The 25,977-nt window shown below is 46.2% G+C and overlaps 1 protein-coding gene across 1 annotated transcript in view; it reads right to left on the bottom strand.

The window, feature by feature from the left end:
* The window catches only part of ZMPSTE24 (zinc metallopeptidase STE24), a 28,192-nt gene extending 9,479 nt beyond the window's left edge, over positions 1-18,713 (bottom strand). Inside the window, exons 1-7 of the mRNA XM_077481908.1 lie at positions 18,533-18,713; positions 13,850-13,996; positions 12,584-12,670; positions 11,590-11,706; positions 9,824-9,976; positions 9,602-9,743; positions 2,783-2,946 (exon numbers count right to left, since the gene is read on the bottom strand). Coding sequence (XP_077338034.1) covers positions 2,783-2,946; positions 9,602-9,743; positions 9,824-9,976; positions 11,590-11,706; positions 12,584-12,670; positions 13,850-13,996; positions 18,533-18,634 — 912 coding nt within the window. The 5' untranslated portion in view covers positions 18,635-18,713. The remainder of the gene's footprint in view (positions 1-2,782; positions 2,947-9,601; positions 9,744-9,823; positions 9,977-11,589; positions 11,707-12,583; positions 12,671-13,849; positions 13,997-18,532) is intronic.
* Positions 18,714-25,977: the final 7,264 nt, after the last annotated feature.

The following is a 25,977-nucleotide window of genomic DNA, read 5'->3' as shown; positions in this document are numbered from 1 at the left end:
AGCTTTGATGTAGGAATTTGATCTGAGCATGCGTGGCACTTGGTCAGATCAAAAGTCTCTACACATGATCGGAATATGTCCGATCAGCCCAGTAGGTCGGGAAATATTTAAAACATGTTGGAAAATTGGGTCAGACAGATATTCCGACGGAATCAGTCTGATGCATACCACACACGACCGGAGGAGCCTACCACTTTTTTGAGAAGGCTTTCCTCAAAAGGGGTAATGCACCGCCAAATTTTTGGGGACCGAAAAGGTCCGTTGTGGGTAACCCCATTCCCTTTAGATGAATTTGTCAAAATAAGTCAAATACGTGAACACCTTAGGTGAACGGGCGGGCTGGCTTGTGGGACCCAAAAGGGACCGGTACATCAGTAGAGGGATCCGCTGGCTCCTGAATCTTCAGGGTATCACGCACATCTGTGATAAGTGCTCCATGCTGACCCTAGCCTGTCTGCCACCTGCAAGGGAACTTAGGACAGTGAAGATCCCACCCTCCTGCTGCCACCACGTGGGGGGGGGGGGTTCTTAGCGCTAGACTCACCACCCTGGGGCCTCTGTGAATGCCACTAGCAGTGCCTGTAGTCCCTAGGACAGTGATGGCAAACCTTGGCACTCCAGATGTTTTGGAACTACATTTCCCATGAGGCTCATGCACTCTGCAGTGTAGCCGAGCATCATGGGAAATGTAGTTCCAAAACATCTGGGGTGCCAAGGTTCGCCATCACTGCCCTAGGAGGTTCCCAGTTGCAGAGAGGAGAAAACTGTCAGAAGCAGCTGCTTATAACAGCAGTGAAACGTTCTGCAGAGCTAGCTTCAGCGTTCAGCAAGGAGCCACCCAGCGTCCTGTACACACAGTGGACACAGGAAACAGCAAGTGAGAGCACATGTAATGCTGCCACAAGAGAACTGTGGCGAAAAAGAGCACTCAGGCTTCAAGAAAATGGCCGCCAATGTAACTAATAGGAGATCCTAAAGAAGATGGCTGCTGAAGCTCACAAAGGGAATACAGGCTTTCCCCATATCCAAGATGGCCACCGGACAGCGTCATGCGGTGACAGAACAAACCTAGAACAGTGCTGCCTGCCAACAGCCAGACAACCTCCAGACCCTTTTGGGACCCCCCAGACCGGGGACCAGGACAAACGCCGGCCGCACAGAGCCCCCACAGGTGAGAATCCAGCACGCGCACACCCACACACCACACCACACCCCGCAGCGCATGCGCAAGATAGGGACTTGGGAGAGAATATAGGGAGGTGAGGTGGCTCCCCGAATCTACCACCCCAGAGAATGTCCAGCTGCTCACCCAACCGAAGCAGGGAGAGCCGTACTTACCAGTCCTGAAGAGCTGGGAGAAATTCCATCACAGACCTACTCCTGCACAGTTACAGGGTAGCTGCTGGCCCGGTATACTGTGATCCAGACAGCAGTAGCTCGGTCATATGTATACCCCGGAGCATTGAAGTTCACCGACCACCTCCTGGGATCTTCTATCTTGTGCAAAACCGAGAGGGCCCGCAGGGTTCCTAGGTCATTCTCCTTAATAGGCAAAATAAAAAACTGAATCTGCTGGGAGCAGTGGGGAGGGTTGATAGCACAGGGTCCGTCCCCCTGGGGCGGGACTAAAAGTTCTGTGTATTGTGTAACAAATTTTGCCTAGTTCTCCTAATGGCAGGCTATACAACCCATTTAGTTACAGAGAGGAGCTGTGTCGATCGGTGAATATAAGATAAAGGGGTTGCCCCCATTTTATGAGCGCAATTTTTTTTAAAGCTAAAGCCAGTCATAGACAGTTTGAATCTTGGCTGGTTCAGCAGGAACTGGCAGAGATTCAAACCCTGTATGAGCAGGTTAGATGTACCAAAGTTGATCGATCAATTTGGGTACATCCAGCATGTAGGATTTTTCTACATACAAGAACTGCCAGCAGCTATTGCCACTAGCAGTAACCAGCAGAGAATGCTCCCCACGCCCCCTGCTAGCAGAATACAATAGGCACCCCCCCCCCCAGATCAACATGGACTGGGTTGATGAGAGATGCAAGCAATTTCTCTTTTCACTCATGGAAGGAAAGAGAATTGATTCATCTATGACCAGCTTAATTGAACAAGTGTGTATATATTTACTGGTTACTATGCATAACTGCTACAGTTTTACCAAATTCCTATGCGAGCTGTAACTAAGTCTTAGTGTCCACCCACTTCAGACGTGGTCTGTTCCTCAAAAGGCAAGACTGCATCCCTCAGTGAATGATATATAAAATACAGGCAGCCACTGCTAAAATCGACTGTCATGATGAGCCAATAGCTTCAAGCACTGACCTAAATACATATATCAGGAGTTTAACTGTTGTACTAAAATAAGTTATAGTTTACAATAGAGACCCCTTTTTCACAACAGGGAGAACTTGCCTAGAGAAACCAATTGGTCGCGTTTTTTTTTTTTTTTTTGTGACCAGTCTGGCAAGCTGGCTGACCTTGCAGTCTAGTATAGGAGTTGTTAAACTGGGGTGAAGATAGCCACGAAAAACTTTTTATTTTTTATGTAAAAGTGCAAGTGTGCAGAAACATTTTAAAGAACCCTTGTAATTTAAAAGCGCACACACACACACCTCCAAAAGCAATCTTTTTTTTTTCTTTTCAGTTGTAACAAAAACAGCCAACAACAACTTGGTATGCAACTAATCGCAATTCCCGTGACTGAATATTCCTGTCTAAGTAAATCGCCCTCAGCATTTCAGTTGTGCAACCCTAATTAAGGAATTTCACTTTTAATTCACCTTGGCTCTCAACTTCATTTCAGCAGTTTCATTGTCTGAGGTCTCTTCTGCGTTGTCTTTGTTTAGTGGTGAGTAGTCCTCCAGGAGAGTGTCAAATAAAACAATCCTCTTGTTTTTAAAGAATCCATAAAAATATGCATTGCTGTGAGAGGACCGTTTTGAACCTAGATAACACAAATTGTATAATTAAAATTACATAAAGCTTAAATAAAAAAAATAAAAATAAAAACAAAAAGCACACACACACCTCCCATAAAGATTAAATAGATCTTTATTTGGGGAATGCCATGGGGTGGGGATGTAAAAGGAGTGGACCCAGTTTTCTTAGTGGGAATCGTATTATCCGCATGTATGTAGTAGGAATGTTGTTCCCTGTATGCAGCGATGCTACAGTTCCAGACTAGCTGGTGGTATAATACAGGCTAGCATTTTTTTGCCAACTGCAAGTCAAATCCAATAGCTTCATTATTTTAGGTCAAAACAAGAGACATGCATGCAAATCCAGATACAGCATGAAGTTAAAACTATAAATCTGCATACCTGGTTAGGGTCAGTGACTCAAAGGATTGAAGCCATTGGATTAGATTGGCAGTCCCTCATTCTTAAATGTGGGAGGTCAGCAATGGCAGCATTTATATTTAGTCAATACAAACTCTTCTGATGGTGTTAATTCAGAAATAGATTGTCTGAATCTCAGCAAAGATGCAAGCCACCCATAGACAGGTTGATTGTACCCAAGTTGATCGCATTGATTTTTACATGCGATTGACAGTGGCTATAGCCACTAGCAACAACAACTGTCCTCCCGGCAGGGACGGCTCTCTGTGCTCACCCCCACCCCTACCGGGAGGACACAAAAGCTCCACAGGAGGGATTCACCCATCAACAATGACTCTGTTGATGGGGAAATCTAGCGATTTTCCTTTCCTGCAACCAATGGTTGCAGGAAAGAAAGAAAAGACGCACATAATCTATGGCCAGTTTTAGTGTTTATAAATAGCAAATGTGACCGCTAGCATGTTCTGAGACTAGGTAGATAACTCATCTACAACATCTCTCCTCACACCTGTCAGGACCAGATGCACTGTAGTTTGTGAATAGATGGTTTCATTTAATTTCATCTGAGAGATTTTTCCCAAGCTGGAAAAACTGAGTTACTTACCGGTAACATCCTTTTCCGGGAGTCTTTCAGGACAGCCACCTTAGACAGAGACCCTGGCTCCTCCCCCCTTAGGAAACACTGCCTTCAAATTTCACAATTTAAGCCTCATCCTCCCTCCGTCCCTCAGTTCTTCCAGAGTACCTCCGGCCAACTGGGGAGACACAAGAACGTCAAACAAACAAACTTTTAATCTTACCTGACGGTCTCATGTGACGAGTTCCCGAAGATCTCCAAAAACCTGGGTGGGAACCGGTGCTGTCCTGAAAGACTCCCGGAAAAGGATGTTACCGGTAAGTAACTCAATTTTTCCCCAAGTTCGTCTTTCAGGACAGCCACCTTAGAGAGGATAAGCGAGCACCTTGTCTTAGGGTGGGAACACTGCTTGCAGCACTTTACGACCAAAGGCTTGGTCTTTGGCTGACAGAAGATCCAATCTATAGTGCTTCACGAACGTAGAAAAACTGGACCACGTTGCAGCTCTACAGATCTGTTCAGGAGACGCACCAGCCCACTTTGCCTGAGAAGTTGCCACTGCCCTGGTTGAGTGTGCTCTAATCCCAACTGGGGGGTTCTAACCCCCCTGCCACGTAAGCCTGCCCAATGGCTGACCTTAACCATCTGGCTATCGCACGTCTAGAGGCTTTGGAACCCTTCCTAGCCCCTGAAAATAACACAAAAAGTGAATCAGACTTCCCGAACGGACTTGTGCAATCTAAATAACGAAGGACACATCTTCTAACATCCAATTTATGAAAGATGTGTTCCCGTTCTCTCACTGGATTTGAACAAAAAGTAGGCAGCACAATCTCCTGGACTCTATGAAGATTAGAGGCTACCTTAGGTAAAAAGGCCGGATCCGTCTTAAAAACCAAACGGTCCGGAAAAAAAGGGGTGCCCTAACAGAAAGGGCTTCGAGTTCACTCACTCTCCTTGCCGTAGTGATCGCCACAAAAAACACAGTTTTGAGAGTGATCAAACTTAACGAGCAGGATTCCAATGGCTCAAAAGGTTCTCCTGTGAGAACCTGTAAAACATGAAAGATCCAAAAGCTTGGTCTTTGTCTACTTAAGGCTCTAAAGAACCTTACTATCCAAGGGTCTGATGTTAGATGCCTTTCCAGAAATACGCTTAAAGCGGATACCTGACTCTTCAATGTTCCAAGGGCTAAACCTTTATCTGCCCCCTGCCTGCCGGAACTCTAGAACGGCTACCGAGCTGCGCACATTGAAGGAATTCTCTGAGCACCAGCTATTGAACCGCCTCCATACCTTCAAGTAAATGGTCTGAGTTGCCTTTTACCTGCAACTTAGGAGAGTGGCTACTAAACGATCTGAGAACCCTTTGCCCTTCAGCAATTCCTCCTCAGCAGCCAAGCTGCAAGGTTCCACCTGAGGACAGCAGATTGGACCCTGGGAAAGGAGGCCCTACAGAATGGAGAACCACGGCCTCCTGGGCCAATGAGGTGCGATTAGAATAAGGGTAGTATTCTCCACCTAAAACTTCCTTAACACTGTAGGAATCAGAATGGGAGGGGGGAAAGCATAGCACCTAGAGAATCCCTAACTCTGTGCTAGTGCGTCCACTCCCAACGCCCCGTCTCCCCTGTTTATGGAACAGAAGATGGCTACCTTCACGTTTTCCCTCGAGGCAAAGTGGTCTATCGAAGGAATCCCCCACCTTTGGGTGATCATTTCGAAAACTTCCTGCTTGAGAACCCAGTTGCCTTCTCTCAGTGTTCTCCTGCTGAGGAAATCTACTACCTGAATTTGCTCTCCTTTCAAATGGATCGCTGGAAGGGACAGGACTTTTGCTTCGGCCCACCTTTAGGATGGCTTTTGCTAGGGCCCATAAGGATCCACTCCAGATGCCCCCCTGTCTGTTGACGTAAGCCACTGCCAAAGAATTGTCCGACCTGACTCTTACATGATGTCCCCGGAGCTCTCTCTGAAAGGTCCTGAGAACCAGATCTACTGCTCTCAGCTCCCTCCAATTCGAGGATCTTTGACTCCTTCCTCTCCCAGGTACCCTGTACCGAACGGGAGCCTAGGTGTGCACCCCAACCTGAGCCGCTCGCATCGGTTGTGACCACCCTGGATATTTGGTAAATCCATTCTAGACCTTGTGACAAACTTGCTCCCTTTCTCCACCACCAAAAGGACCTCTTCACCCGAGTTGGAACCGAAGCCAGAGAGTCCAGAGACGCCTGGCTGTGGTCCCAAAACCTTCAAGATGAATAGTTGCAGAGGACGTTAATGTAACCCTGCCCACTGAACTGCTGGGAGCGTGGATGTCAGTAAGCCCAACCTGACCTTCCTCACTGAGATCTGACGGCTGCCCTGGAGAAACAGTGCTTTGTCTACCTTCTGGATTTTCTCCAAGGGAGGGAAGACCTTTTGTTCTGTTGAGTCCAACACATGCCCCAGGAAAATGACCCCTTGGGAAGGAATTAAGTTGGATTTAAGTTGGATTTCTTTAGGTTCAGAAGCCAACCCAGGCTCACTAACAGGTCTTTTGTTACCTGTGGATCCCATATCAACTGCGCCGGAGAAGATCGTCAAGATACATGATCACCGAGACTCCCCTGAAACGCAGGAATGCCAGAACTTCTACCATCACTTTGGTGAAGATACGAGGGGGGGGGGGGGGGGAAGAGGATAGCCCAAAAGGGAAGTGCTTTGAACTGGAGGTGTAGCACCCCTACTGAGGTTCTCATTGCCAGCCTGAGGAAATGCTGGTGGCTTTCTGCGATGGGAATATGCAGGTATGCATCTTTTAAAACTATCGATGCCCTGAAACAGTTTGGTGGAAGAGGTGCCTTCACCACGTAAACTGAAACCATCCGAAACCTTCTGTAGGTGACTGAGACACACAGAGGCTTCAGGTTCAGGATGAGCCTGAACTTTCCCGAAGGCTTGCGAACCACAAATGTGAGAATAGAAGCCTTTGCCTGTCTCTCCTGCTGGGGCCCGTACTACCACTTCCTGTTCCTCTAACTCCTGAAGAGAGGAAAGAAGGGCAGATGATTTTTCTGCACATTTTGGCAGCTCGGTGACAAGGAGTCTCAGAGGGTGGAGCTCTGAAAACGCCAAACGGTAACCTCTTCTGATGATCCCCAACACAAACTGATTGGAGGTGATCATCTCCCACTGTGGGAGGAAGGCCCCTTTTTTGACCCTCTTAACGGGAAAGGCCTTTTTCTTATCAGCCGTGCGATCTAGCACTGCTTCAAGACCTGGCCCAAACAGCAAGTCTCCTGTAAAAAGGATTCCACAGAGCTTTGCTTTGAACGCATTGTCCCCCTGCCATGTCTTCAGCCTTAAGACCCTCCAGGCTGAGTTGGTCAGAGCCGAGGACCTTGCAGACATTCGCACGGGTTGAGCTGAAGCATCTGCAATGTATGCCATCTCCTTAGGCAGCATGGGAAAGGAGGATAGAATAGTCTCCTTAGCCGTCCCTGCTTCAATGTGCGCATTAATCTGGGTAAGCCAATACTCCATATTACGAGCCACCACTGTGGCTGCCATGGCAGGCTTAAGATTTTCCTATGATGAATCCCAGGCTTTTTTTCAGAAGTGAATCCATCCTTCAATCCATAGGATCTGAAAGTACCCCCATGTCCTCAAAGGCCAGATCAGTATGCCTGGACACCTGAGAAAAGGCAGCATCTAACCTGGGAAATTTATTCCAGACAAGAGCCTCCTCTTCCGCCAAAGGAAACCTTTGTTTTAATGCACCAGAAAATAAAGGTTTTCTTTCGCGATCCTGCCATTCCTGATGGCATCGATCAAGAGGTCACAAACCGGGAATACCCGCTTCCCCCAGGCCCTAGTACATCTGATCGTGGAGCGACAATGCCTTCCTTTTCTCTTGCATGCCTAAAGTGGTATGAATAGCTCCCAAGAGCTTATCCACTTCTTCCAGGGGAAGTTTATACCGTGAGGTTCTTTTGGATTCCCCATCCAATCCCTCACCGTCAGATTCCCCTTGGGAGTCTGAGACGGCACTGTCAACTTCTTCCTCAACTTCCTCTCTGGAACCCTCTGGATTCTCCCTACCCGCAGGAGGAACATCCACTGGGCTAGGTGGAACACTGCTGCGCTGGTGAAAGAGTGCTCTGGGGCTGAGGCCACTGGAAACTAGAGAAAAGCGTTTTAAAGGACTGGAAAGTACTAGAGAGTTCCTTCACAGAAGCCGCCAGATCTGCACCCTGTTCTGCTGCCTGCTCCCTAACCAACCCCTCAATACACTCCTTACAAAGTGCCTTGGACCAGGAATTCCCCATAGAGGCTCTACATGAAGGACACTCCTTCCTAGAACCATGGGGGGGGGGGGGGGGGGGGGGGACTTACTCGTGGCTTTCTGAAAAACAGAAATAAAAGAGAGAGCAGCATAAAATTTAAAGAGAAAAACACCAGCGCTACTTAGAGGACCACCGGGAGTGCCCCCCCAGGATCAATCACCACCTGGATCCCAGACGCACTGCCCTTCCCCCCGACGACAAAGGGGGAAAAACAACAGTGGAGATACTGGTTATAAAGTAAGGGAACACCTCCCCAGGGTTCCCCTTACCTTTGAGTGGCTGGTGCTGTTATCCCCAGGAGCTCTTGAAGCCTCTGCTTCGGACATTCTCCTGTTAAGGAAGAGTGGTACGAACGTGCCTCCGACAGCTGCCTGTACAACTTAGAAAGAGAGGCTGCACCAGCCGAACGCTTGGTCCCCATTCACGACCGCGTCCGGAACCGGAAGACACGGATCCAACGAAGATGTCCGCCCCCACCAGAACTGACATCGCCCGTCATCTGGTCCGGCCTCCAGCTCCAAGCCGACTGCAAACACAGGGGGACCTAGGACATCCTGTTGCAGCGCCCCACTGGGCGAAACGAAGGGATGGACCTCCCCAAACTTCCTGCTTTCCCCATGGGAAGTTTAGAGTGCGTGTAAGACGGTCAGTACGAAAGTCCAGCTCCCCAGCTGACCGGACTGCCAAGCCTGTTGTAGCACCCAACTGGGCGAACGAACGGATGGACCTCCCAAACTTCCTGCTTTCCCCAAGCGAAGTTTAGAGTGCATGTAAGATGGTTAGTACGAAAATCCAGCTCCCCAGCCGACCGGACTGCCGAAGTGGTCCGACAGATGATCGGACTGCCGAGCGGAGCCAGAGCTCCACTCCAGATAACGTAGCCTCAGTCTCGCCAACTGATTTAGCCAAGGTTCCTTAGCGGTGTCTCCCCACCAGAGGCACGGAGGGAGGATGAGGCTTAAATTGTGAAATTTAAGGCGGTGTTTCCTAAGAGGGGAGGAGCCAGGGTCTCTCTAAGGTGGCTGTCCTGAAAGACGAACTTGGGAAATTCTGTTTACAACACCAAGTATTCCATTAAGCCCTTTTGCAAAACAGGCCATCCAGTTAGCATTAGACTGGGCTGTGAATATATTTAATAAGCTGTAAACTGTGGCCCTATATTTCTGGGGACTCCAAATAGATATCTAGCTTAGTATTTAACATGAGAATATTTCTTTCCCCAAATCCCTGCATCCCAAAAATCATTTCTTGTTTAACGTGGCGATAGAATCACATTCAGACAAAACCATGAAAATATCTTAGCAGTTGGAAGAGAATATAGTCTCTAGTGCATTTGCTTTCGGAAGGTGCCTCTTACCTTCAACAACATAAACTTTGGTCAGTGGGAAGGAAATACTTTTTGCCATTGTTTCAATAGCATCCTTTAGCTCTCCATCAGGAAGTGGGGTGAATTTATCAAACAAGGGTGCAATATAGTCTGCATATATTGTCACAAGTACCTAAAAAATGAAGGAAATATATGGATAAATCTTGCACATCAAGATACCAATATCAGGATATTAGGTAGATGTATTCTTACCAGAGACACCACCAGAGTGAAGAGCCATGCATAGACAAAGAAGTAGTCACCGCCAATCTTGATTATATACAGCAAAAGAGATGTAACAGGAAGAAGAATGCACTGAGTGACCAAGAATTTCTTTACGACATCTTTGAAGAAGAATCCAAGGGTCTGCATTTACAAACACACAGAATACATAAAATGCTGCTATATTGCTGTGATTAAAAGCTTCATTAATGGCCTAATATTCTGGACTAAAAAATGTAATCCCAGTGCATTAAGAATAATGTGCAGTATTTTAGATCTCAAACCATTAAAACACAAAGGAGATTTTACAGAATGTGACCTGTTATTTAGTTTTTTGTCCCTGCTCAAAAGTAGGAGGTGAAAGTGTATCCATGTGTCCCAGAGCATGGGGGTGCAGGCTTATTCTGATAAAAATACAGATAGCTAGTAAATGTAAAGAGGAAAGGATCACTGCTACTCCTGACCAGCCTAAGTGAATAAAACTATAATAAATAAATATCTGCCTCAGTCTACATGTCTCCAAACACAACCACATACTGATACGTTTATGCCCTGCCCACCAGGGCTCCTATGACTAAGCCCCAGTGGGTGGGGCAAAATGCATCAGGGTGTGTGGTTGTGTTAGAGACATTCAAACTTCCAGGGCATGAAAAATTACTCGAGGAGGTCGAAAGAAACCCAATGTACACTTTTCTTTAGACCCCTTTTACACTGGAGTGTTTTGCAGGCGCTATGGCGTTAAAAATAGCGCCTGCAAAACGCCCTAAAACAACTGCTCCATGCACTCCAGTGTGAAAGCCCGAGGGTGCGCTGGCAGGACATCAGAAAAAAGTCCTGCCAGCAGCGTCTTTGGAGCGGTGAACTCCTTGCTCCGCCACTGCTGATCCCCATTGAAATCAATGGGGCAGTGCTGCAATACCATTTTGAGGGTGTATTTAACCCCTTTTCAACTGCTGGGGGGGGGGGGGGTATAGCACCGCTTTACCGCTGAAAGGAACAAGATCAATGACAGGCTCTCACCCATCATGATGATGGCTCATCTTCCGCCTTCTCAGCTTAGTGTCTGTCCAGACCAGGGCTAAGTTTACATGTTCCTCCTCAGATATTACAGGACAGCAGACAACTGACTCATGGGTACATAACACTAGGGAAAACAATCCCAAATATATACCCATTCTTTTAGATGAAGATTACAAGCCCTCTCAAACAGTTGTTTTTATAGGTGCCCTGGCATTTATCCAAGCTGTGAAAAATGTACATATATAGCATCAAATGACACTGGCTGGGAAGGGGTTAAACATCTAGGGCGATCAAAGGAAAGTAAAAAAATCTAGGGAGATAAGGAATGCACTGGATTTTATTCTCTGCTTTGCAAGGAAACAAAATCCACCACATCCCTGCTGACAGAACAGAGCTCTGCCCTGTGTCTCTCCTCATCAATCAGTGGGGGCTGGAACCCACTGATCGGCTTGTGCCGTGTCTAGTCACAGCACAAAAACGGCACTGCGTGCCGCCCTTCCTGGAGGTGCCAAGTCATGTATTAGGCATGTGATCCAGCGCAGGAGAGCCGCTCTGCCGCCACACTCCTATGCAAGTTTTTCCCAATTACCAGCACACCAAAAGGCGAAGTCTAATTTTCTGTGCACGTTTCATGTTACACCCATATTTAAAAAGTCTGCACAGCTGCCCATTAAGTTACAAAGGAGGCATTTATTTCTTTTTTTCTCAGAAGGTGGACTTTCTTTAACTAGGATTACCTGTTGGTTGAAACCATGCTTTTCTTCAATAACAAAGGTACTGTATAAGCTCCATGGGAGACCAGTCAGGGAACTGAACAGTGTTGAAAGCAACAGGAATATCAGCGAGTGAGTAATCTAGGATTAAAAAAAAAAAAAAAAAAAAAATTAAATTTACAAGAGAATAACCACTCAATTTAGTCACTTAAATGGATTTTACTGGTCCCAAGGGGGAACATTTGCACTCGCAGCATTTTGGAGGTAGTCTACCACAGAAATAGACACCTTCAAAATCACATTTATATGGTCAATAATGTTTTTAAATATTAAAGCGGGAGTCCGCCGGGAGTGTGCGGTTTTTTTTTTTTTTTTAAAAGCCAGCAGCTACAAATACTGCAGCTGCTGACTTTTAAAATAGTGACACTTACCTGTCCAGCGCGCCCGCGATGTCGGCACCCGAAGCCGATCTCTCGATCGTCTCTCGGGTGCTGCCGCCGCCATCTTGGGTATGGGAATCAGGAAGTGGAGCCTTTCGGCTTCATTTCCCGGTTCCCTACTGCGCATGCGCGAGTCGCACTGCGCAATGAGGAAGGACCCGCTGCCTCTGGGATCTGTGTGTTTCCCAGCAGGCAGCGGGGGACTTTCGGAAAGGGGCGTAATCTACGTCCCTTTCCGCAGAGAGCTATCCCGGAAGTGGGTGCAGATACCTGTACTGTACAGGTATCTGCACCCCCCTCCCCCCTGAAAGGTGCCAATTGTGGCGCTGGAGGGGGGGGGGGGAGGATTCCAATGAGCGGAAGGTCCACTTTAGGGTGGACCTCCGCTTTAACAGTTGGATAAGATACTTTTTTGCCACCACTCACAGTAATATGCTGCATTTAACCTCTAAAACTACTGAAAACTATAGCTAAGACGACACCTAAAATGCAACCTTAACCTTCACTAATGGCAGCATTTAAAACAAAATGGGACTTTAAAATTAAAACAAGAGAATAAAAATACATTTCAAACCCACCTCATACTCTGGAGTGAAGCCGCCACGAACCAGTACATGTTCTGACACATGCCACAGGAAAGGGATGCCTCCTAAAACAAGAATGAGCTGCACAAAAGACAAGTGTAAGGTACAACACCAATTCAGAGTGGCCAGATCACCAGATATAAATACTGTATATCAGAAGTAGTGTACAATACAAATACAGTAACAAAAAAATAAAAAAAAATAAAACACACAAACCACTATGAATGACATTTAAAATGCAACAAGTGTAGTTGGACTTGAAATCAGTCTCTTATCCCAAGCCATATCCATATTAGACAGGCTGAAACACCAGGTTCTAGCTGCAGCTGGACACGAAGAATGCTGCCCCTTCAAAACCCTTATAGGTAGCAACAAATACTAATCATGTTTTGATCTCTTCACCCCCATAAGCATGAGACCATGGATTCATTTCTCCAAGATCTGAATTTTCAAATGAGCTGGCTTTATTCATAGGCACAGAATGTTAAAAGGATAAGTTTACCTTTCGTAACATGTTACTCCCATATTTAGGGTGCAACATGCAACTGCTGCAGCTTCCACAGTTTGCAAAGGCCCTGCATTTCACCCCCAATCTAACCATAGGTGCAATGCTTTTCAGGTTCTCAAAAAAAATAGCACATTTTTTACCTGCAAAGGATGTGCATTTATTTAGACGTGAATTTATCTTTTGCCAAAAAAAAGCCTGGGAGGTCCTTTTGGTTACATACATACATATATATATCCTAGAGAATAGAATTATTATCTTTTTTTATGGTAACATTGTATTTGCACGGTACCTTTTCAAATGCCAATCTTTTTTTTGGGGGGGGGGGGGGGGGAAGACCATAGCAGACAACCGATCAGAGCCAATCCTGCCTCTGTTCAGCTGTCCGGCCAGCGGAAGGCAGCTTTTACAAGAGCTGATCGCTGGGAAAAGAAAAGAAAAACCCAACACCCACACACACTGATGCTTGCAGCTACAGCCATCATTCCGGTAGAACTGTCCAGCAACATATAGGTTCATCGCTAGTCAGCAAGTGGTTAAACAAGCTTTTAGCAGGCTTCAGTAGAACTTGTTGAAAACCTGCCAGCAGCTTATTTATCCATATCAATACTAGCATCAAGCAATTTCAGTTTTCATTGCTGTGATAGTTTGACAATTACTCGGTCAAGCTCTCTTTTGGTGGCATGTAATACAAGAACGTGTTATACACGCACACACAGAAATTTTAAACACACATACAACCACTAGAAACTTACTGTGCCTTCTATTTCAGAGTATAATCCAGACCAAAAACTGAAGGTACTTTTATCAAGCTGATAAAGGCGAGATTTCTCAAATGTTTCTGAATCCATAATATTACCAAGTTCAGAAGGCACGTGTGTTGTAGTCCGATATACCTTTCTCTGCAATAGAAAAAATACTTTAGTAAAAAAAGTTGAAAGCAGCAATTACCCAGCCAACACTATTTACAGTAATACAGCACCAAAGACAGATCAAAAACACAGGGATTTCCACTGTCAGTAGGAGCCCCCATAGCCAAGACAATAAAAATGTGCACTTGAACCATGTCTTATTATGCATCCACAGCAAATACTTTCAAAGTATGCAGAGTTATAAAATAAAATGCGAAAAAAAATAAAAAGTTAAATTAAAGGAGATTTATAACTGGTTTCAAATGTAAAAGCTTCTGCTACCTATGGTGGGATTACAATCTATTTGCAACAAATCTGTAAAAAAAAAAAAAGTTTCTATTATACATTAATAATTTAGTTTTCAGCATGAAATGGAGCTTAGTTGTGTAGAATGAGGCTGTATATTCTGCAATATTTACATTTTTGGTAAACCCCTTCAATAAATCCAAGCTCTGCAAACTGAGATAGCATCCACTGCATTAATGCATTCACATAATTTTACAGTAACCATGAAATAAAAAATAAAAGTTTAGGAATATGCCTTTATCCCTTTTTTAAAATCTATGTACACTGCAAACAGTATGATTGAATCCGTTCTGATATTGCTGTTTTATTAACCTTACAGCTTATTATTCAAAATAGAAAACCTTCATTTTGTTTGCAAATATTAAAGATTCTAACTACCAGCAAGAATAATAAGTCCTTACATTTAAAGAGCACCTGTTATTTCAGAGCCATCATGGCAGCGCCTGTTAGCGGGCATCCACTCACCTGCTGCCACCACATCCTTAATCTTGTTATGGTCACTGCCGCATCACCAGCTGTCCCATTAAAGTGAAGGGGACAGTCGGCGAGTCAACAGCTGGTCAGAAGAGGAGCCATTGCAGGACAGAGATGACAGTTGCTCTTTAAAAATTACGGTTTAAAATTGAGTTGATTTAAATCAGGCCTTTTTTAGTGATTTAAATCAAATCAACCCATGCAAGAAAGTTCAGTGGAAAACAGCAAACAGTCTCAAAACAAAAACTACCCACTACTTCATGCATCGTGGGACTTCTGTCAAAAGATACGTGAACATTACGGCTACCTTCACATTGAGGTGCTTCAACTCTAAAAATATCGCCTGTAAAGCGCCTCTCCTCACACTCCAATGTGAAAGCCCGAGAAATTCAGGTCCACGCTGTGGCTGTCATTCGGCTATAGCGCGGATCCCAAGTGATTAAACATTCCCTACACTAGTGGTGCAACAGATCGTCACCAATCCGTGATCTGTACGGGTCAACCTGTTCGGATCGGCACACCACGAGAGCTGCGGAGCGCTCTGCTGACTTGACCTTAGGAAAGGCTCCGGCTTCGGCCTAGCTCCGGAGTGGTGGCCATCTTGGTACACCTGGCGGCTGTCTGAATAAACAGACGTGGCTATTACAGTGGAGAGTTTATTTTTTTGATTTGCGAATCCGAAAAATTATACAATCCGTGACTCTGATCCGAGGAACGATCCGAACCGTGAGTTTTTTGATCCGTTGCATCCCTACCCTACACTATACAAAATGGGTCCAAATTATTATTTTTTTGCTTTAGATACATTTATAGCCAAAGAGAGGGGACTTTCTGACTTTACTCAAGAAACAACATTTCTTGACTAGAATTGTCAGTCTAAGTGGAACTTAGCCCAGGTTCAGACTTGAGCTGCAGGAATCAGCTGAACTCGCACAATTTCACTCCCGCATGTCAGTCCGTGTGACAGACCTAGCCTCTTGCCTTGCGATTATGTGCCCTGGCATTTAAGGGAACTGTGCCCTTTGAGAGCTGTATGCCTGGGGACCCCTGAGGTGGTGTTACTTTGGATTCAGGTCCATGTCTCTTCCCTTCTTTGTGCTAATTAACCCTGCAATTGTGTGAAGGAGTTATGTGTTGAGATGTAAGATAATGTGTATTGTAGTTAGGGAGTCACATTGGCTGCTTTAAAAAAGGGATTAATTAGCTCATGTTAATTTATGTTTCTAGTTACAATATGAGCAGGAGGTAGGAACCTCCTCTTTAACTGTATATAAGATGTGTATTCTTGTTCTAATAAACTGTCTGACGTTTTACCCTACACTGATCTACAACTAATGAATGAGAAAGCTAAAGGGTCTTGGATTGTGTGGTACCGGACAGAGGAGCAATACAGTGGACAGACTCATCCTGAGTACAGGGGTCCGTCACAGTCCCAATTCCGGCTGTGATTTCAGAGACATCTGTGCAGGTTTCTGCACATACGTCAATGTAAATTGCAGCCTGAAATCACAAAAAGTAGTTCAGAAACAACTTTTTGAAATTAGTGCAGTGCCGCAGATGCAACATCGCACCGATTAGGACGGTGCCATTGATGGCAATTGCCGCCGATTTAATAAGTCAAATCAAATTTAAAAACGCTCCAGCGTAAACCAGGGCTTAAATAAATAAGGATTTGTGAACTGGCAGGATTTTAATACAGAAGAGACATTGTGGGGAACATTCATCAATCCCGATACAAAGCAGAGCAATGCTAAACAGGAGCAGTGAGACATCAAAAAACAGATTACAACATTATAGTCAGTCATAACTTCTGCTTTTGGCTGCCTTAAACCAGAGCTCTTCTTCAATGATGCTTCCGTTTAAAGAGAAAGTCTCCTTAAACTTTGCAATTGGGTACTCGGGAATAGATGCACAGCCCTATAAACCTGTTGCAGAGACTTTCCTGAAGATGCAGCCTGATTTGTGACTGTCTTAAATTTCCTTGACAAGTGTCCCCTAGGTGTCTTCTACATTAAAGTATTCCTACCTGCACGTTCGTAACATATAATATGCTGTCCCTTCAGAGCACATACGCCAGTGACGTCACCAGCTGAATGCAGTGTGAATATCTCCTAAACAGTAGAAGTGTAGGAGATATTCACTGTACCTACAGGTAAGCCTTATTATAGGCTAAAGCCTTGTACACACGATCAGATTGTTGGACGACCGTTTGTGTGTTTTTTTTATTGCATGATAGCCTCTTGTAGGAAGTGAAATGGTTACTCACCATACAAAGATTCACGTATGACAGAATACAACTTCAGAAGTGACCTTCACTAGTTTTGTATGTATTCTTTCGTTTGAGCACGCATAGTCTTATTCTTATGGTTTTCATATGAAAAAGTTGTATTAAACGAAAATTGGATAGAGGGTGGGGGTGTGATATATATATATATATATATATATACACACACACACACACACACACACACACACACACACACACATACACACACACACACACACACACACACACAGCTTTTGTCAGACGAAAAACCAGGCTGTCAAGAGCACCAGATCAGCAATCCAAAAATTGGCAGATCGTTTGTTGGACAAAATGTCACTTTCAATTTTCATATCGTGTGTACGGGCCTTTACCTGTAGGTACAAGTTCAAAATTGGAGGAGTTTGATCACTTCCTGACCCTGCTATAGCCAACTAACAGCTACAGGGCGGTCGCCCAGTTCTGGGAGGGCATCTATTGACGTCCTCCCAGAACCGCACCTATGGCAGAGCGCACCCCCGCAAACTTTGTAAATCGCTGCATCTGTTGGATACACAGCTGATCACAGATTGGGCAGGTAAAGAGCCAACCACAGCGGCTCTTTACCACATGATTTAGCTGTGCTCCAATCACAGCTGATCACAATGTAAACACTCTTGCCGGTTATTGGCATTCCATTCTTCACAATGTGAGGAGAGGGTCTATAACTGTCTAGTGTGAAAGGGGACATCTGCATCGTGACTATCGGTGCAGCCCCAACAGTGCCACCAGTCAGTGCCTCCCCTCATCAGCGCCACCAAAAAAAAAAAAAAAAAGTTACCGGTTTGCAAAATTTAACAGAAACAAAGAAAAAAAATTCTTCAAAATGTCATCTTTTGTTTGTTGATTTAGCAAAAAATAAAAACCCAATGGTGATTAAATGCCACCAAAAAATAAAAAGCCCAAGCGTGTAGTTAAAACATTTTCATACATGTACAGCGTTGCTTGACTACACAATTGCCATTCAAAGTACCACAGCGCTGAAAATTGGCCTGGGCAGGAAGTGGGTAATAGTGCCCAGTAGGCAAGTGGTGAATTGCACTTTAGGATTATATACTTGCCTCCCCATCTTCTGCATTGTAGGATGTGATGATGCCATCCTCCCAGTGAGATTTCTAGGGAGCAATGAGGCCCCCCAGATCTCAGAAGACAGTCTAGGTTTGTGTCCCTCCCTTCCCCCTCACAGATCTGTATCTCCTCTATTAATCTGCAGCCATTTGTACAGGGAGGGGGCTCAGATTTCAATGGAGGACCTTATATTGTACTGTGCGTGTTGCCTTTAGTCGGTCTCTCCTGCTATAATCCCAGTCAGAGTACAGCAGCTCCAGTGAGCAATAAGGTAATGCAGCCATTGTGCTGCTCCTCATCACTGAGGCCTCCCCGAGTGACAAAGCATGACACATCCCAGGCTCCCCCTCACCAGACAGCCGCATTCACTCACTCACCTGCCTGCTGGCCAGATAGGCCTCCCACACGTAAACCACCCATGAGAAGAGCAGCACGGCGTAGAATATCTGCCTCTCCACAGCCATCTCAGACAGCACCATGTTGCTAGCCGTACAAGCAGCACCAGCAACCGGCTCACAAGCGAAACCAATCGGTGATTGGCCCACGGCTGACGTAGACTAAAACCTAAGCCTTCGTCGCGTGGGCCTTCCCACAAGAAAAACGCTCATTGGTTGACATTTTGGAAAGCGCCAGCTCTGATTGGTGAAGAACGCTTCCGCCTTTGGGACTTTCCGTGCGCTCTGAACATTAGGGAGCCGCGATTGGTGGAAGGTCACATGATTTTACTCTCGCGGCACAAGGGTCTGCAGTTGATACAAGCACAGGGACAATAGAGAATAATAATAATAGAGAAGCGTTGTTGTGTAATAAGGGGCAACATAGACCTACATTGGTGCTTAGTGGGGGTATGGCTGCCTTCAGCTCCGAGAGCTAGGGGAAGCTTATGGAAAGAACCTAATAGGTTATTGGCAGACGATCTGCTTTATCTACTATTGGAATGTCCTATATTGTGGCAATGTGCACTAAAAGAATGAACACAATAACCACTCGAAGACCAGGATTTTCTGGCACTTTTTGTTTACGAGTTTGAATCAGTATTTTTTGCTCGAAAATTACTTATACATTTTTCTTTTAACAGAGACCCTAGGGAATAAAATGGGGATCGTTGCAATTTTTTATGTCCCACGGTATTTAAAATTGCGCACTTTTGTGGAGTAGTGACAAAATACGGTACTTAAAAATCTCTATAGGCGTAGCTTTAAACGCCTTTATAGGTTACCCGTTTAGAGTTACAGAGGAGTGCTAGAATTATTTCTCTCACTCAAACGCTCACCGGGATACCTCACGTGTGGTGCAAATACTGTTTACATATACATATGCGATTAATGTATGCGTTTGTTTCTGCATGCAAGCACAGCGGGATGGGGAGGCTTTCAATTTTTTTTTTTACACTGTCCCTTTAAATTAATGTAATATTTTTTTTTAGCACTTTTATAACTATTACAAGGAATGTAAACATCCCTTGTAATAGAAATAAGGATGACAAGTCCTGTTTGTCGAGAGATCTGGAGTCAAAAAGACCTCAAAAATCAGCTTTGCCTTTAAAAGCAAAAGATCAAAAAAACTTTTTTTGTTTTGATCTTTTGCTTTAACCACTTCAGCCCTGGAAGGATGTACTCCCTTGAAAGAGAAGTATTTTTTTTTGTTTTTTTATTTATTTCAGTTTCATACTTACCTAGGTGGATGCAGCATTGGTCCGCTGGTAAATCTGTCCCCCCCCAGCGCCTCTTCACTGAAAACCGAGCGATCGAACATCGCCGATAGCTCGGTTCTCTCAGCTCTCTGCATCCCCGCACTCACTGGATCGCTGAGCTGTGGAGGGGCGGGGAGCGGCCGTCTCAGGCTCTAAGAAACTTGCTGAGAGGCTGAGACAGGTATCAGTGCAGGCACCTGGCAGATCCAGACTTTGTTGGGATGACGTGGTGCCTGGACTGATTTCTGTGACAATGGCAGAGAGCGGACTTCAGACCACTCTGCTGAAAACAGGTCACAGGAGTGCAAAGCAAATTGCACTCCTGTGACCCATAGGAGAAATCTAGCCAAACGAGCCCAGGCTGGACTTCTCCTTTAATGGCCAGGCTATTTTTTGTGATACGGCACTGCGTCACATTAACTGACAATTGCGCAGTCGTGTGATGCTGTACCCAAACAAAATTGATGTCCTCTTTTCCCCCACAAACAGAGCTTTCTTTTGGTGGTCTTTGATCACCTTTTTTTGCACTATAAACAAAAAAAGGCTGACAATATTTTTAACTTTCTGCTATAAAACACATCCAATAAGAAAATGTAAAAAATCCAATTTCTTTATTAGTTTATCCAATTTGTATTCTGCTGCAAAAAATCCCAATAACTATACAAATTGGTTTGCACAAAAGTTACAGCGTCTACAAATTATGGGATAGATTATGGACTTTTTATTTTTGTTTTTACTAGTGATGGTGGCGATCAGTGATTTTTAGTAGGACTGCGACATTGGGGTGGACAAATCTGACACTTTTTGGAGAGCAGTGACACCAATACAGTAATCAGTGCTAAAATAAATGCACTGTCACTGTATACATGACACTGGCAGGGAAGGGGTTAACATCAGGGACAATCAAAGGGTTAACTGTGTTCCCTGGGTGGGCTTACTGTGTGGGGGATGGACTGACTGGAGGCAGAGACATCTGTGTTCCCGAGTAGCAGGAATCACAGATCTCTCTATTCCTGCCTGACAGAACAACAATCTGCCTTGTTTACATATACAGAACAACGTTTCGTCTCTCCAGCAAATGATTGCGATGGCCGCCGGCCCGCTGATTGACTCCCGCTGTATCCAATCACAGTGGGAGCGCAGCTCCGGTGGTGCGGCCCCAGAGCCAATGGAAGAAATCACCTGCAGGTATGTGATTTTGCGCTTAAGGGTCACCCCTTAAGTGGTTAATAAAAAACTAAACAAAAAAAAAACACTTGTTTACTTCCAGCCTGGACCGGAATTGATGTTGTGATGTCACTTCGGTCCTCCCAAGGCCATAGAGGGGATAAAAGCAGATCTACCCTTTGATTGCATGTGTGGTCAGTCAGCGGTACCATTGGATCATTTGACGGGCGAACCATTGAAAACAGTAAGCCCTAGAAACATCAGCGAGGGGGCATCCCCCCGCCTCTTCGGAAAGCGTTATAGTGGCTCATGAGCTGCTCAGAACGCTTTCATGAGAAAGCCAGCTGCTGGCTGCTAAAAACAATACCAAGGTTATAGCCAATACTTTCAGGAGACAACATATTCCACCATGGATCACTTTTCAGAGGGGCGGCAAGGGCTGTCACACATGTGAACCAGCCCTTAGAGAACCGCCAGAAATGTCGATAGACTACCAGAGCAGTGATCACCGCACTTGTGTTTCATTGAGAAGTTCATCAGCTGCTGTGGAAGGTAGGGTGTGTAGTTTATTCATTCCCTGGCCTTTGTGAATGAATTATGCCGCTTTGGAGGCAAAGCCACACACAGCTGCACAAAATTCAAATCTGACAGCCACCACTGGGAAGAACAGACCCTGGATTGGGTCAAGGGTTGGAGGATTGACATGGCACAATGTTACATTCCAAATATAACTGTAACATAATTTAAAAGACTGGAGTTAGTCTTTAGGGCCAGTTGTCACAGCAGGTGGACAAGGCAGTGGGGGAGCATGTGGAAAAGTTGTGTGTGTGTGTGTGTGTGTGTGTGGGGGGGGGGGGGGGGGGGGTTGGAGTGCTTTTTTTTTTTTTTTTATTCCTTTATTTACTTTTCAAGATGAGGCAATTTTACAGTCAGAGAAGATGACAATGATTAAAATAAAAACAGAGACGGGAAATGAATACAGTTTGATGCAATAACAGCATTATCAAATATCAAATCCCCCAGTTGTGCACTCAGTAAAAAACATAGGCGGTTACGGCTGTGTATCATGGCTAACCGTGCACCACTCTGGGGGGGACTATCCGACTGTTACCCTGGTAACCTCCTGTTGCCAGTGAAGTCACCAGGACCATACTGTAAGAGACTCATTTACACCTGCCAGGGAGGGTTGTCTCCCAACCAGCTAAGTCCAGCCACGTGGCACAACTGATGGGTTATAGAAAGTAGGATATTCAAATTATCTGAGTAGACCGGCCCAAGGCTGGGAGCGGATTAGGTGAAGGACAAAGGGAGTGGAAAGGCAGGATGGGGGGGATGAGAGGGAGAACAGAGAAGGGGAGTGGTGGCGCCTCCCGATCAGAGAGCGATTCACGCTACAGGGACTAATCAGGCAAAGCAACCTTGCGGAGGTAAGCTTCCGTGTAGATGTATTGTTGCCATGGTCGCCATGTCTCCCAGAAGGCCTCCTCCCCTCCGTGCAGGGTGGCAGTAAGATCTTCCATGTTTCTTATGTCATTCACCTTGGCAAACCACAGGGATTTAGTTGGTGGAATCTCCGATCTCCAGCACAAGGGGATGCATGCCTTGGCGGCATTCAAAAGATGGATGGTAAGGGAGGCTTTATATTTCTTAATGGGTCGCTTAGAGAGGTGCAGTAGACAGGCCGCGGGGTCTCCCTCCAGGGTAACACCAGTCAGGTGCTCGATCGTGCGTGCCACCTCCGTCCAGTAGGGTTTGATTTTGGGGCAGTCCCAGAAAATGTGCAGCATCGTTCCCTCCTCCACATTACAACGCCAACAGAGACTGGGGACCCGTGGGAAGAAACAATGCAGAGAGGTGGGCACTCTATACTATCGGGTCAAGATTTTATAGCAGGATTCCTGGACCCTGGTGGCAATAGAGGACTTCTGGGCAAAGTGAAGGATCTTCTCCCTCTGTGAGTCACTAAATTGGACTCCTAGGTCCGCCTCCCATTTAGAAAGGAAGGGGGTGATGAACCCTTCTGCTGGTGAGATCAGGGAGGAGTAGAGCAGAGATAGACAGTGGCGGATCGGTTCTCTGCGGTGGCAAATGCGTTCCAGCTCCGTGAGTGGACGCGATATGCCGGGCGTCCTCGCACACCGGCGCAGGAAGTTACGTAGTTGGAGACCACTCCAGAAGTCCAACGGGGGGTCTAAAGCGGACACCCTCGCTTCTATTGCAAGTTGGCCGTCCGGGCCCAGAAAGTCGTGGAGATGAAACCGCCCTGCTGCTGCCAAGCGCCCAAGAATGGGGTTCAGCCGGCCAGGTGGAAAGTCTGGATTACCCAAAATTGGCACCATGGGGGAAGGCATCGGGGAAACTGAGGAGTGCCGGAAGGCATCCCTGACTACCTGTATGGTACTGCCTAGCGTAGGATGGTCATTGAGGCCCTTCGGCAGCGAGGTAGCGATCCACGGCCAGCTCCTGGCCATTCCCTCATAGTCCTCCATTTCCATCGCCACCCACTGTTTGGCCCCCGCGTGGCAATACCAGTCGACCACTCTAGTAAGGAGGGCTGCCCTGTAGTACGGGTTAATGTCTGGGAGACCGACTCCTCCCCTATGCTTAGCCATATGGAGGATTTGCAGTCTGATACGTGGTTTTTGATGCGACCAAATGAAGTCGCGGAACAGCGAGTCGACTCGCTTAAAGAAAGACGGGGGGAGACGGATGGGGAGGGCTTGTAGCAGATATAGTATCCTAGGCAATGCGGTCATCTTAATGGCATTGCAGCGGCCGAACCAAGTTAAAGTAAGTGAGTGCCATTGGTGGAGATCGGTTTTGAGACGGAGAAGGAGTGGGGCAAAGCCTGGTATAAGTCAGAAGGGTCTGCGCTAATGTCGACACCCAAGTAAGGAATAGTGTTAACCGCCCAGCGTAACTGGTAGGCCGAGCGCAAGCGGCCGACAATGTCCTTGTCCACTGTAATGTTCAGGAGGGATGATTTGGTCAGATTGATTGAGAACAAAGAAAGGGCTCCGTATTGCTGCAGGGACTGAAGGAGGTTGGGGAGTGAATTTAGAGGGTCTGTTAGGAAAAAAATCAAATCATCCGCAAAGGCGGCCACCTTGTGGGACCCAGAGGATTTGTGAAACCCTGTAATACCTGGATTTTCCCGTATTCTGCTCAGGAGGGGTTTCAGAGAGAGTATGAAAATCAGCGGAGACAGGGGGCAACCCTGACGTGTGCCGTTACGGATGTTGAAGAAACTGGACCTCGTTTCATTCACTTTGACCGCAGCCGTGGGATGGGAGTAGAGGGAAAGGATCCAACCAAGCATCGAGGGGCGGAGACCGATGTGTTCCAGGGTGGCCTGTATAAAGGACCAATCCATGCGGTCAAAAGCCTTCTCCGCGTCGGTGGACAGCAGGAGAAGGGGTCGTCCAGAGGACTTGGCCGCGTGGATTAGGTTCACCACCCGAATGGTGTTATCCTGGGGTTCCCGGTGTGGGACGAAACCCGCTTGGTCCCTATGAATCAGACCTGGTATATGGGGGAGCAGCCTATTGGCCAGTATCTTGGCAAACAATTTAAGGTCGGTGTTCAGGAGGGCTATCGGGCGGTACCTCCCACACCGCAGTGGATCCTTCCCCTCCTTAGGGATGAGGGATATGTAGGCTCGCAAAGTGTCTATCGGGAAGGAGTTACCCTCCATAATCGAGTTGAGGGCCGAGACCAAGGGTTGGGAAAGCGTCTCAAAAAAGGTTTTATAATAAGTTGGGGTGAAACCGTCGGGGCCGGGGGCCTTCTTTGGTTTCGAGCTTGCCAGCGCTGCCCCCAACTCCGCAGTCGTTATGGGTTCCTCCAGTTCCTCCTGGACCACTGCCGGGAGTGAGGGCATGCCGGACGTGGCTACATATGACCGTGGGGTGAACCCACCAGTGGAGTCGGGAGCATCCGAATGTGGCCTGTCCAAATTGTAGAGGCCTTCATAGAATGATCGGAACTCCGCCGCTATGTCAGTTGATCTGGTCGCTTTTTTGGCTAGTGGATGTCAGGATATGAGAAAGGTTGGAGTGCTTTTAATAACATTGCCATTTATGTGAGCTGAAAGCAAAAAGTTTACCTGTAAAAAGCAGCAACACTGGCAGTCTCTCCCATACCTGCCAGAATTCCACACCACAACTCTAGGGGCACTGAGACTGCTTTGAGGATCTGATTGCAAGGACAGAGCCACTGAGTATCGGTTCCAGCGACAGATGTAGATCCAGGACAAGGTTCCACAAGTGGCGAGCAGTTGCAGCTGTGCTTACTACACCACTAGTACCAGTTCAGCACCACATGAGACTGACCATTTGTTTCATAACCCCAAAGTCAACCACTGAATGCAGATTTAAAGGGACAGTAACCAAGTGCACCACCGTACAGACTGGGCCCACCTTAATTCAGATAGATAAAGTCTGCAAACCAGGCAACAGACAACTACCTCTCTGGGGCACCCCTTTCAGGAGCTATGCATACACCTACATTCAGGAAGCAGAATGCACGCTGGAACACTTATTTGTTGCAGAGGGGTACAGCAAAACTTTTCCATACTGTTTATATGGCTTGTGCTGCTTGTAAGCAGGTTACCTGCTGTGTTACTGCAAGCTAGGCTAGTGTGGCTGCCTAAATTAAGGTGGGAAGGGGGTTGGGGGGGGAGTTAAGAGTTAAAGCAGAGTTCCAGGCAAAAATTGAACACCTTTAAAAACATATGTACTCCCAAAAATTTGAACAAAAAAATGCCGATGATGCTGCACTGATGATCAGTGCCCCGATTAGCAGTGTAAAATGTCCCCTGTAACTGGAAAGCCAGTGATCGGCTTTCCTTTCCTCAGCGCTGAGGAAAGGAAATGTGAATAAACGTTTTTTGTTTACGTGATCAACTGTGATTGGACACAGCTGATCACATGGTAAAAAGCCAAAATCATTGGCTCTTTACCC

The sequence above is a fragment of the Lithobates pipiens genome, unplaced genomic scaffold (assembly GCF_037356315.1).
Source record: "Lithobates pipiens isolate NorthernLeopardFrog02 unplaced genomic scaffold, aLitPip1_a1.2 Scaffold_16, whole genome shotgun sequence".
Lineage (NCBI taxonomy): Eukaryota > Metazoa > Chordata > Amphibia > Anura > Ranidae > Lithobates > Lithobates pipiens.
The sequence above is the reverse complement of the archived record's forward strand: the minus strand, read 5'-3'. Positions and strand labels throughout refer to the sequence as shown.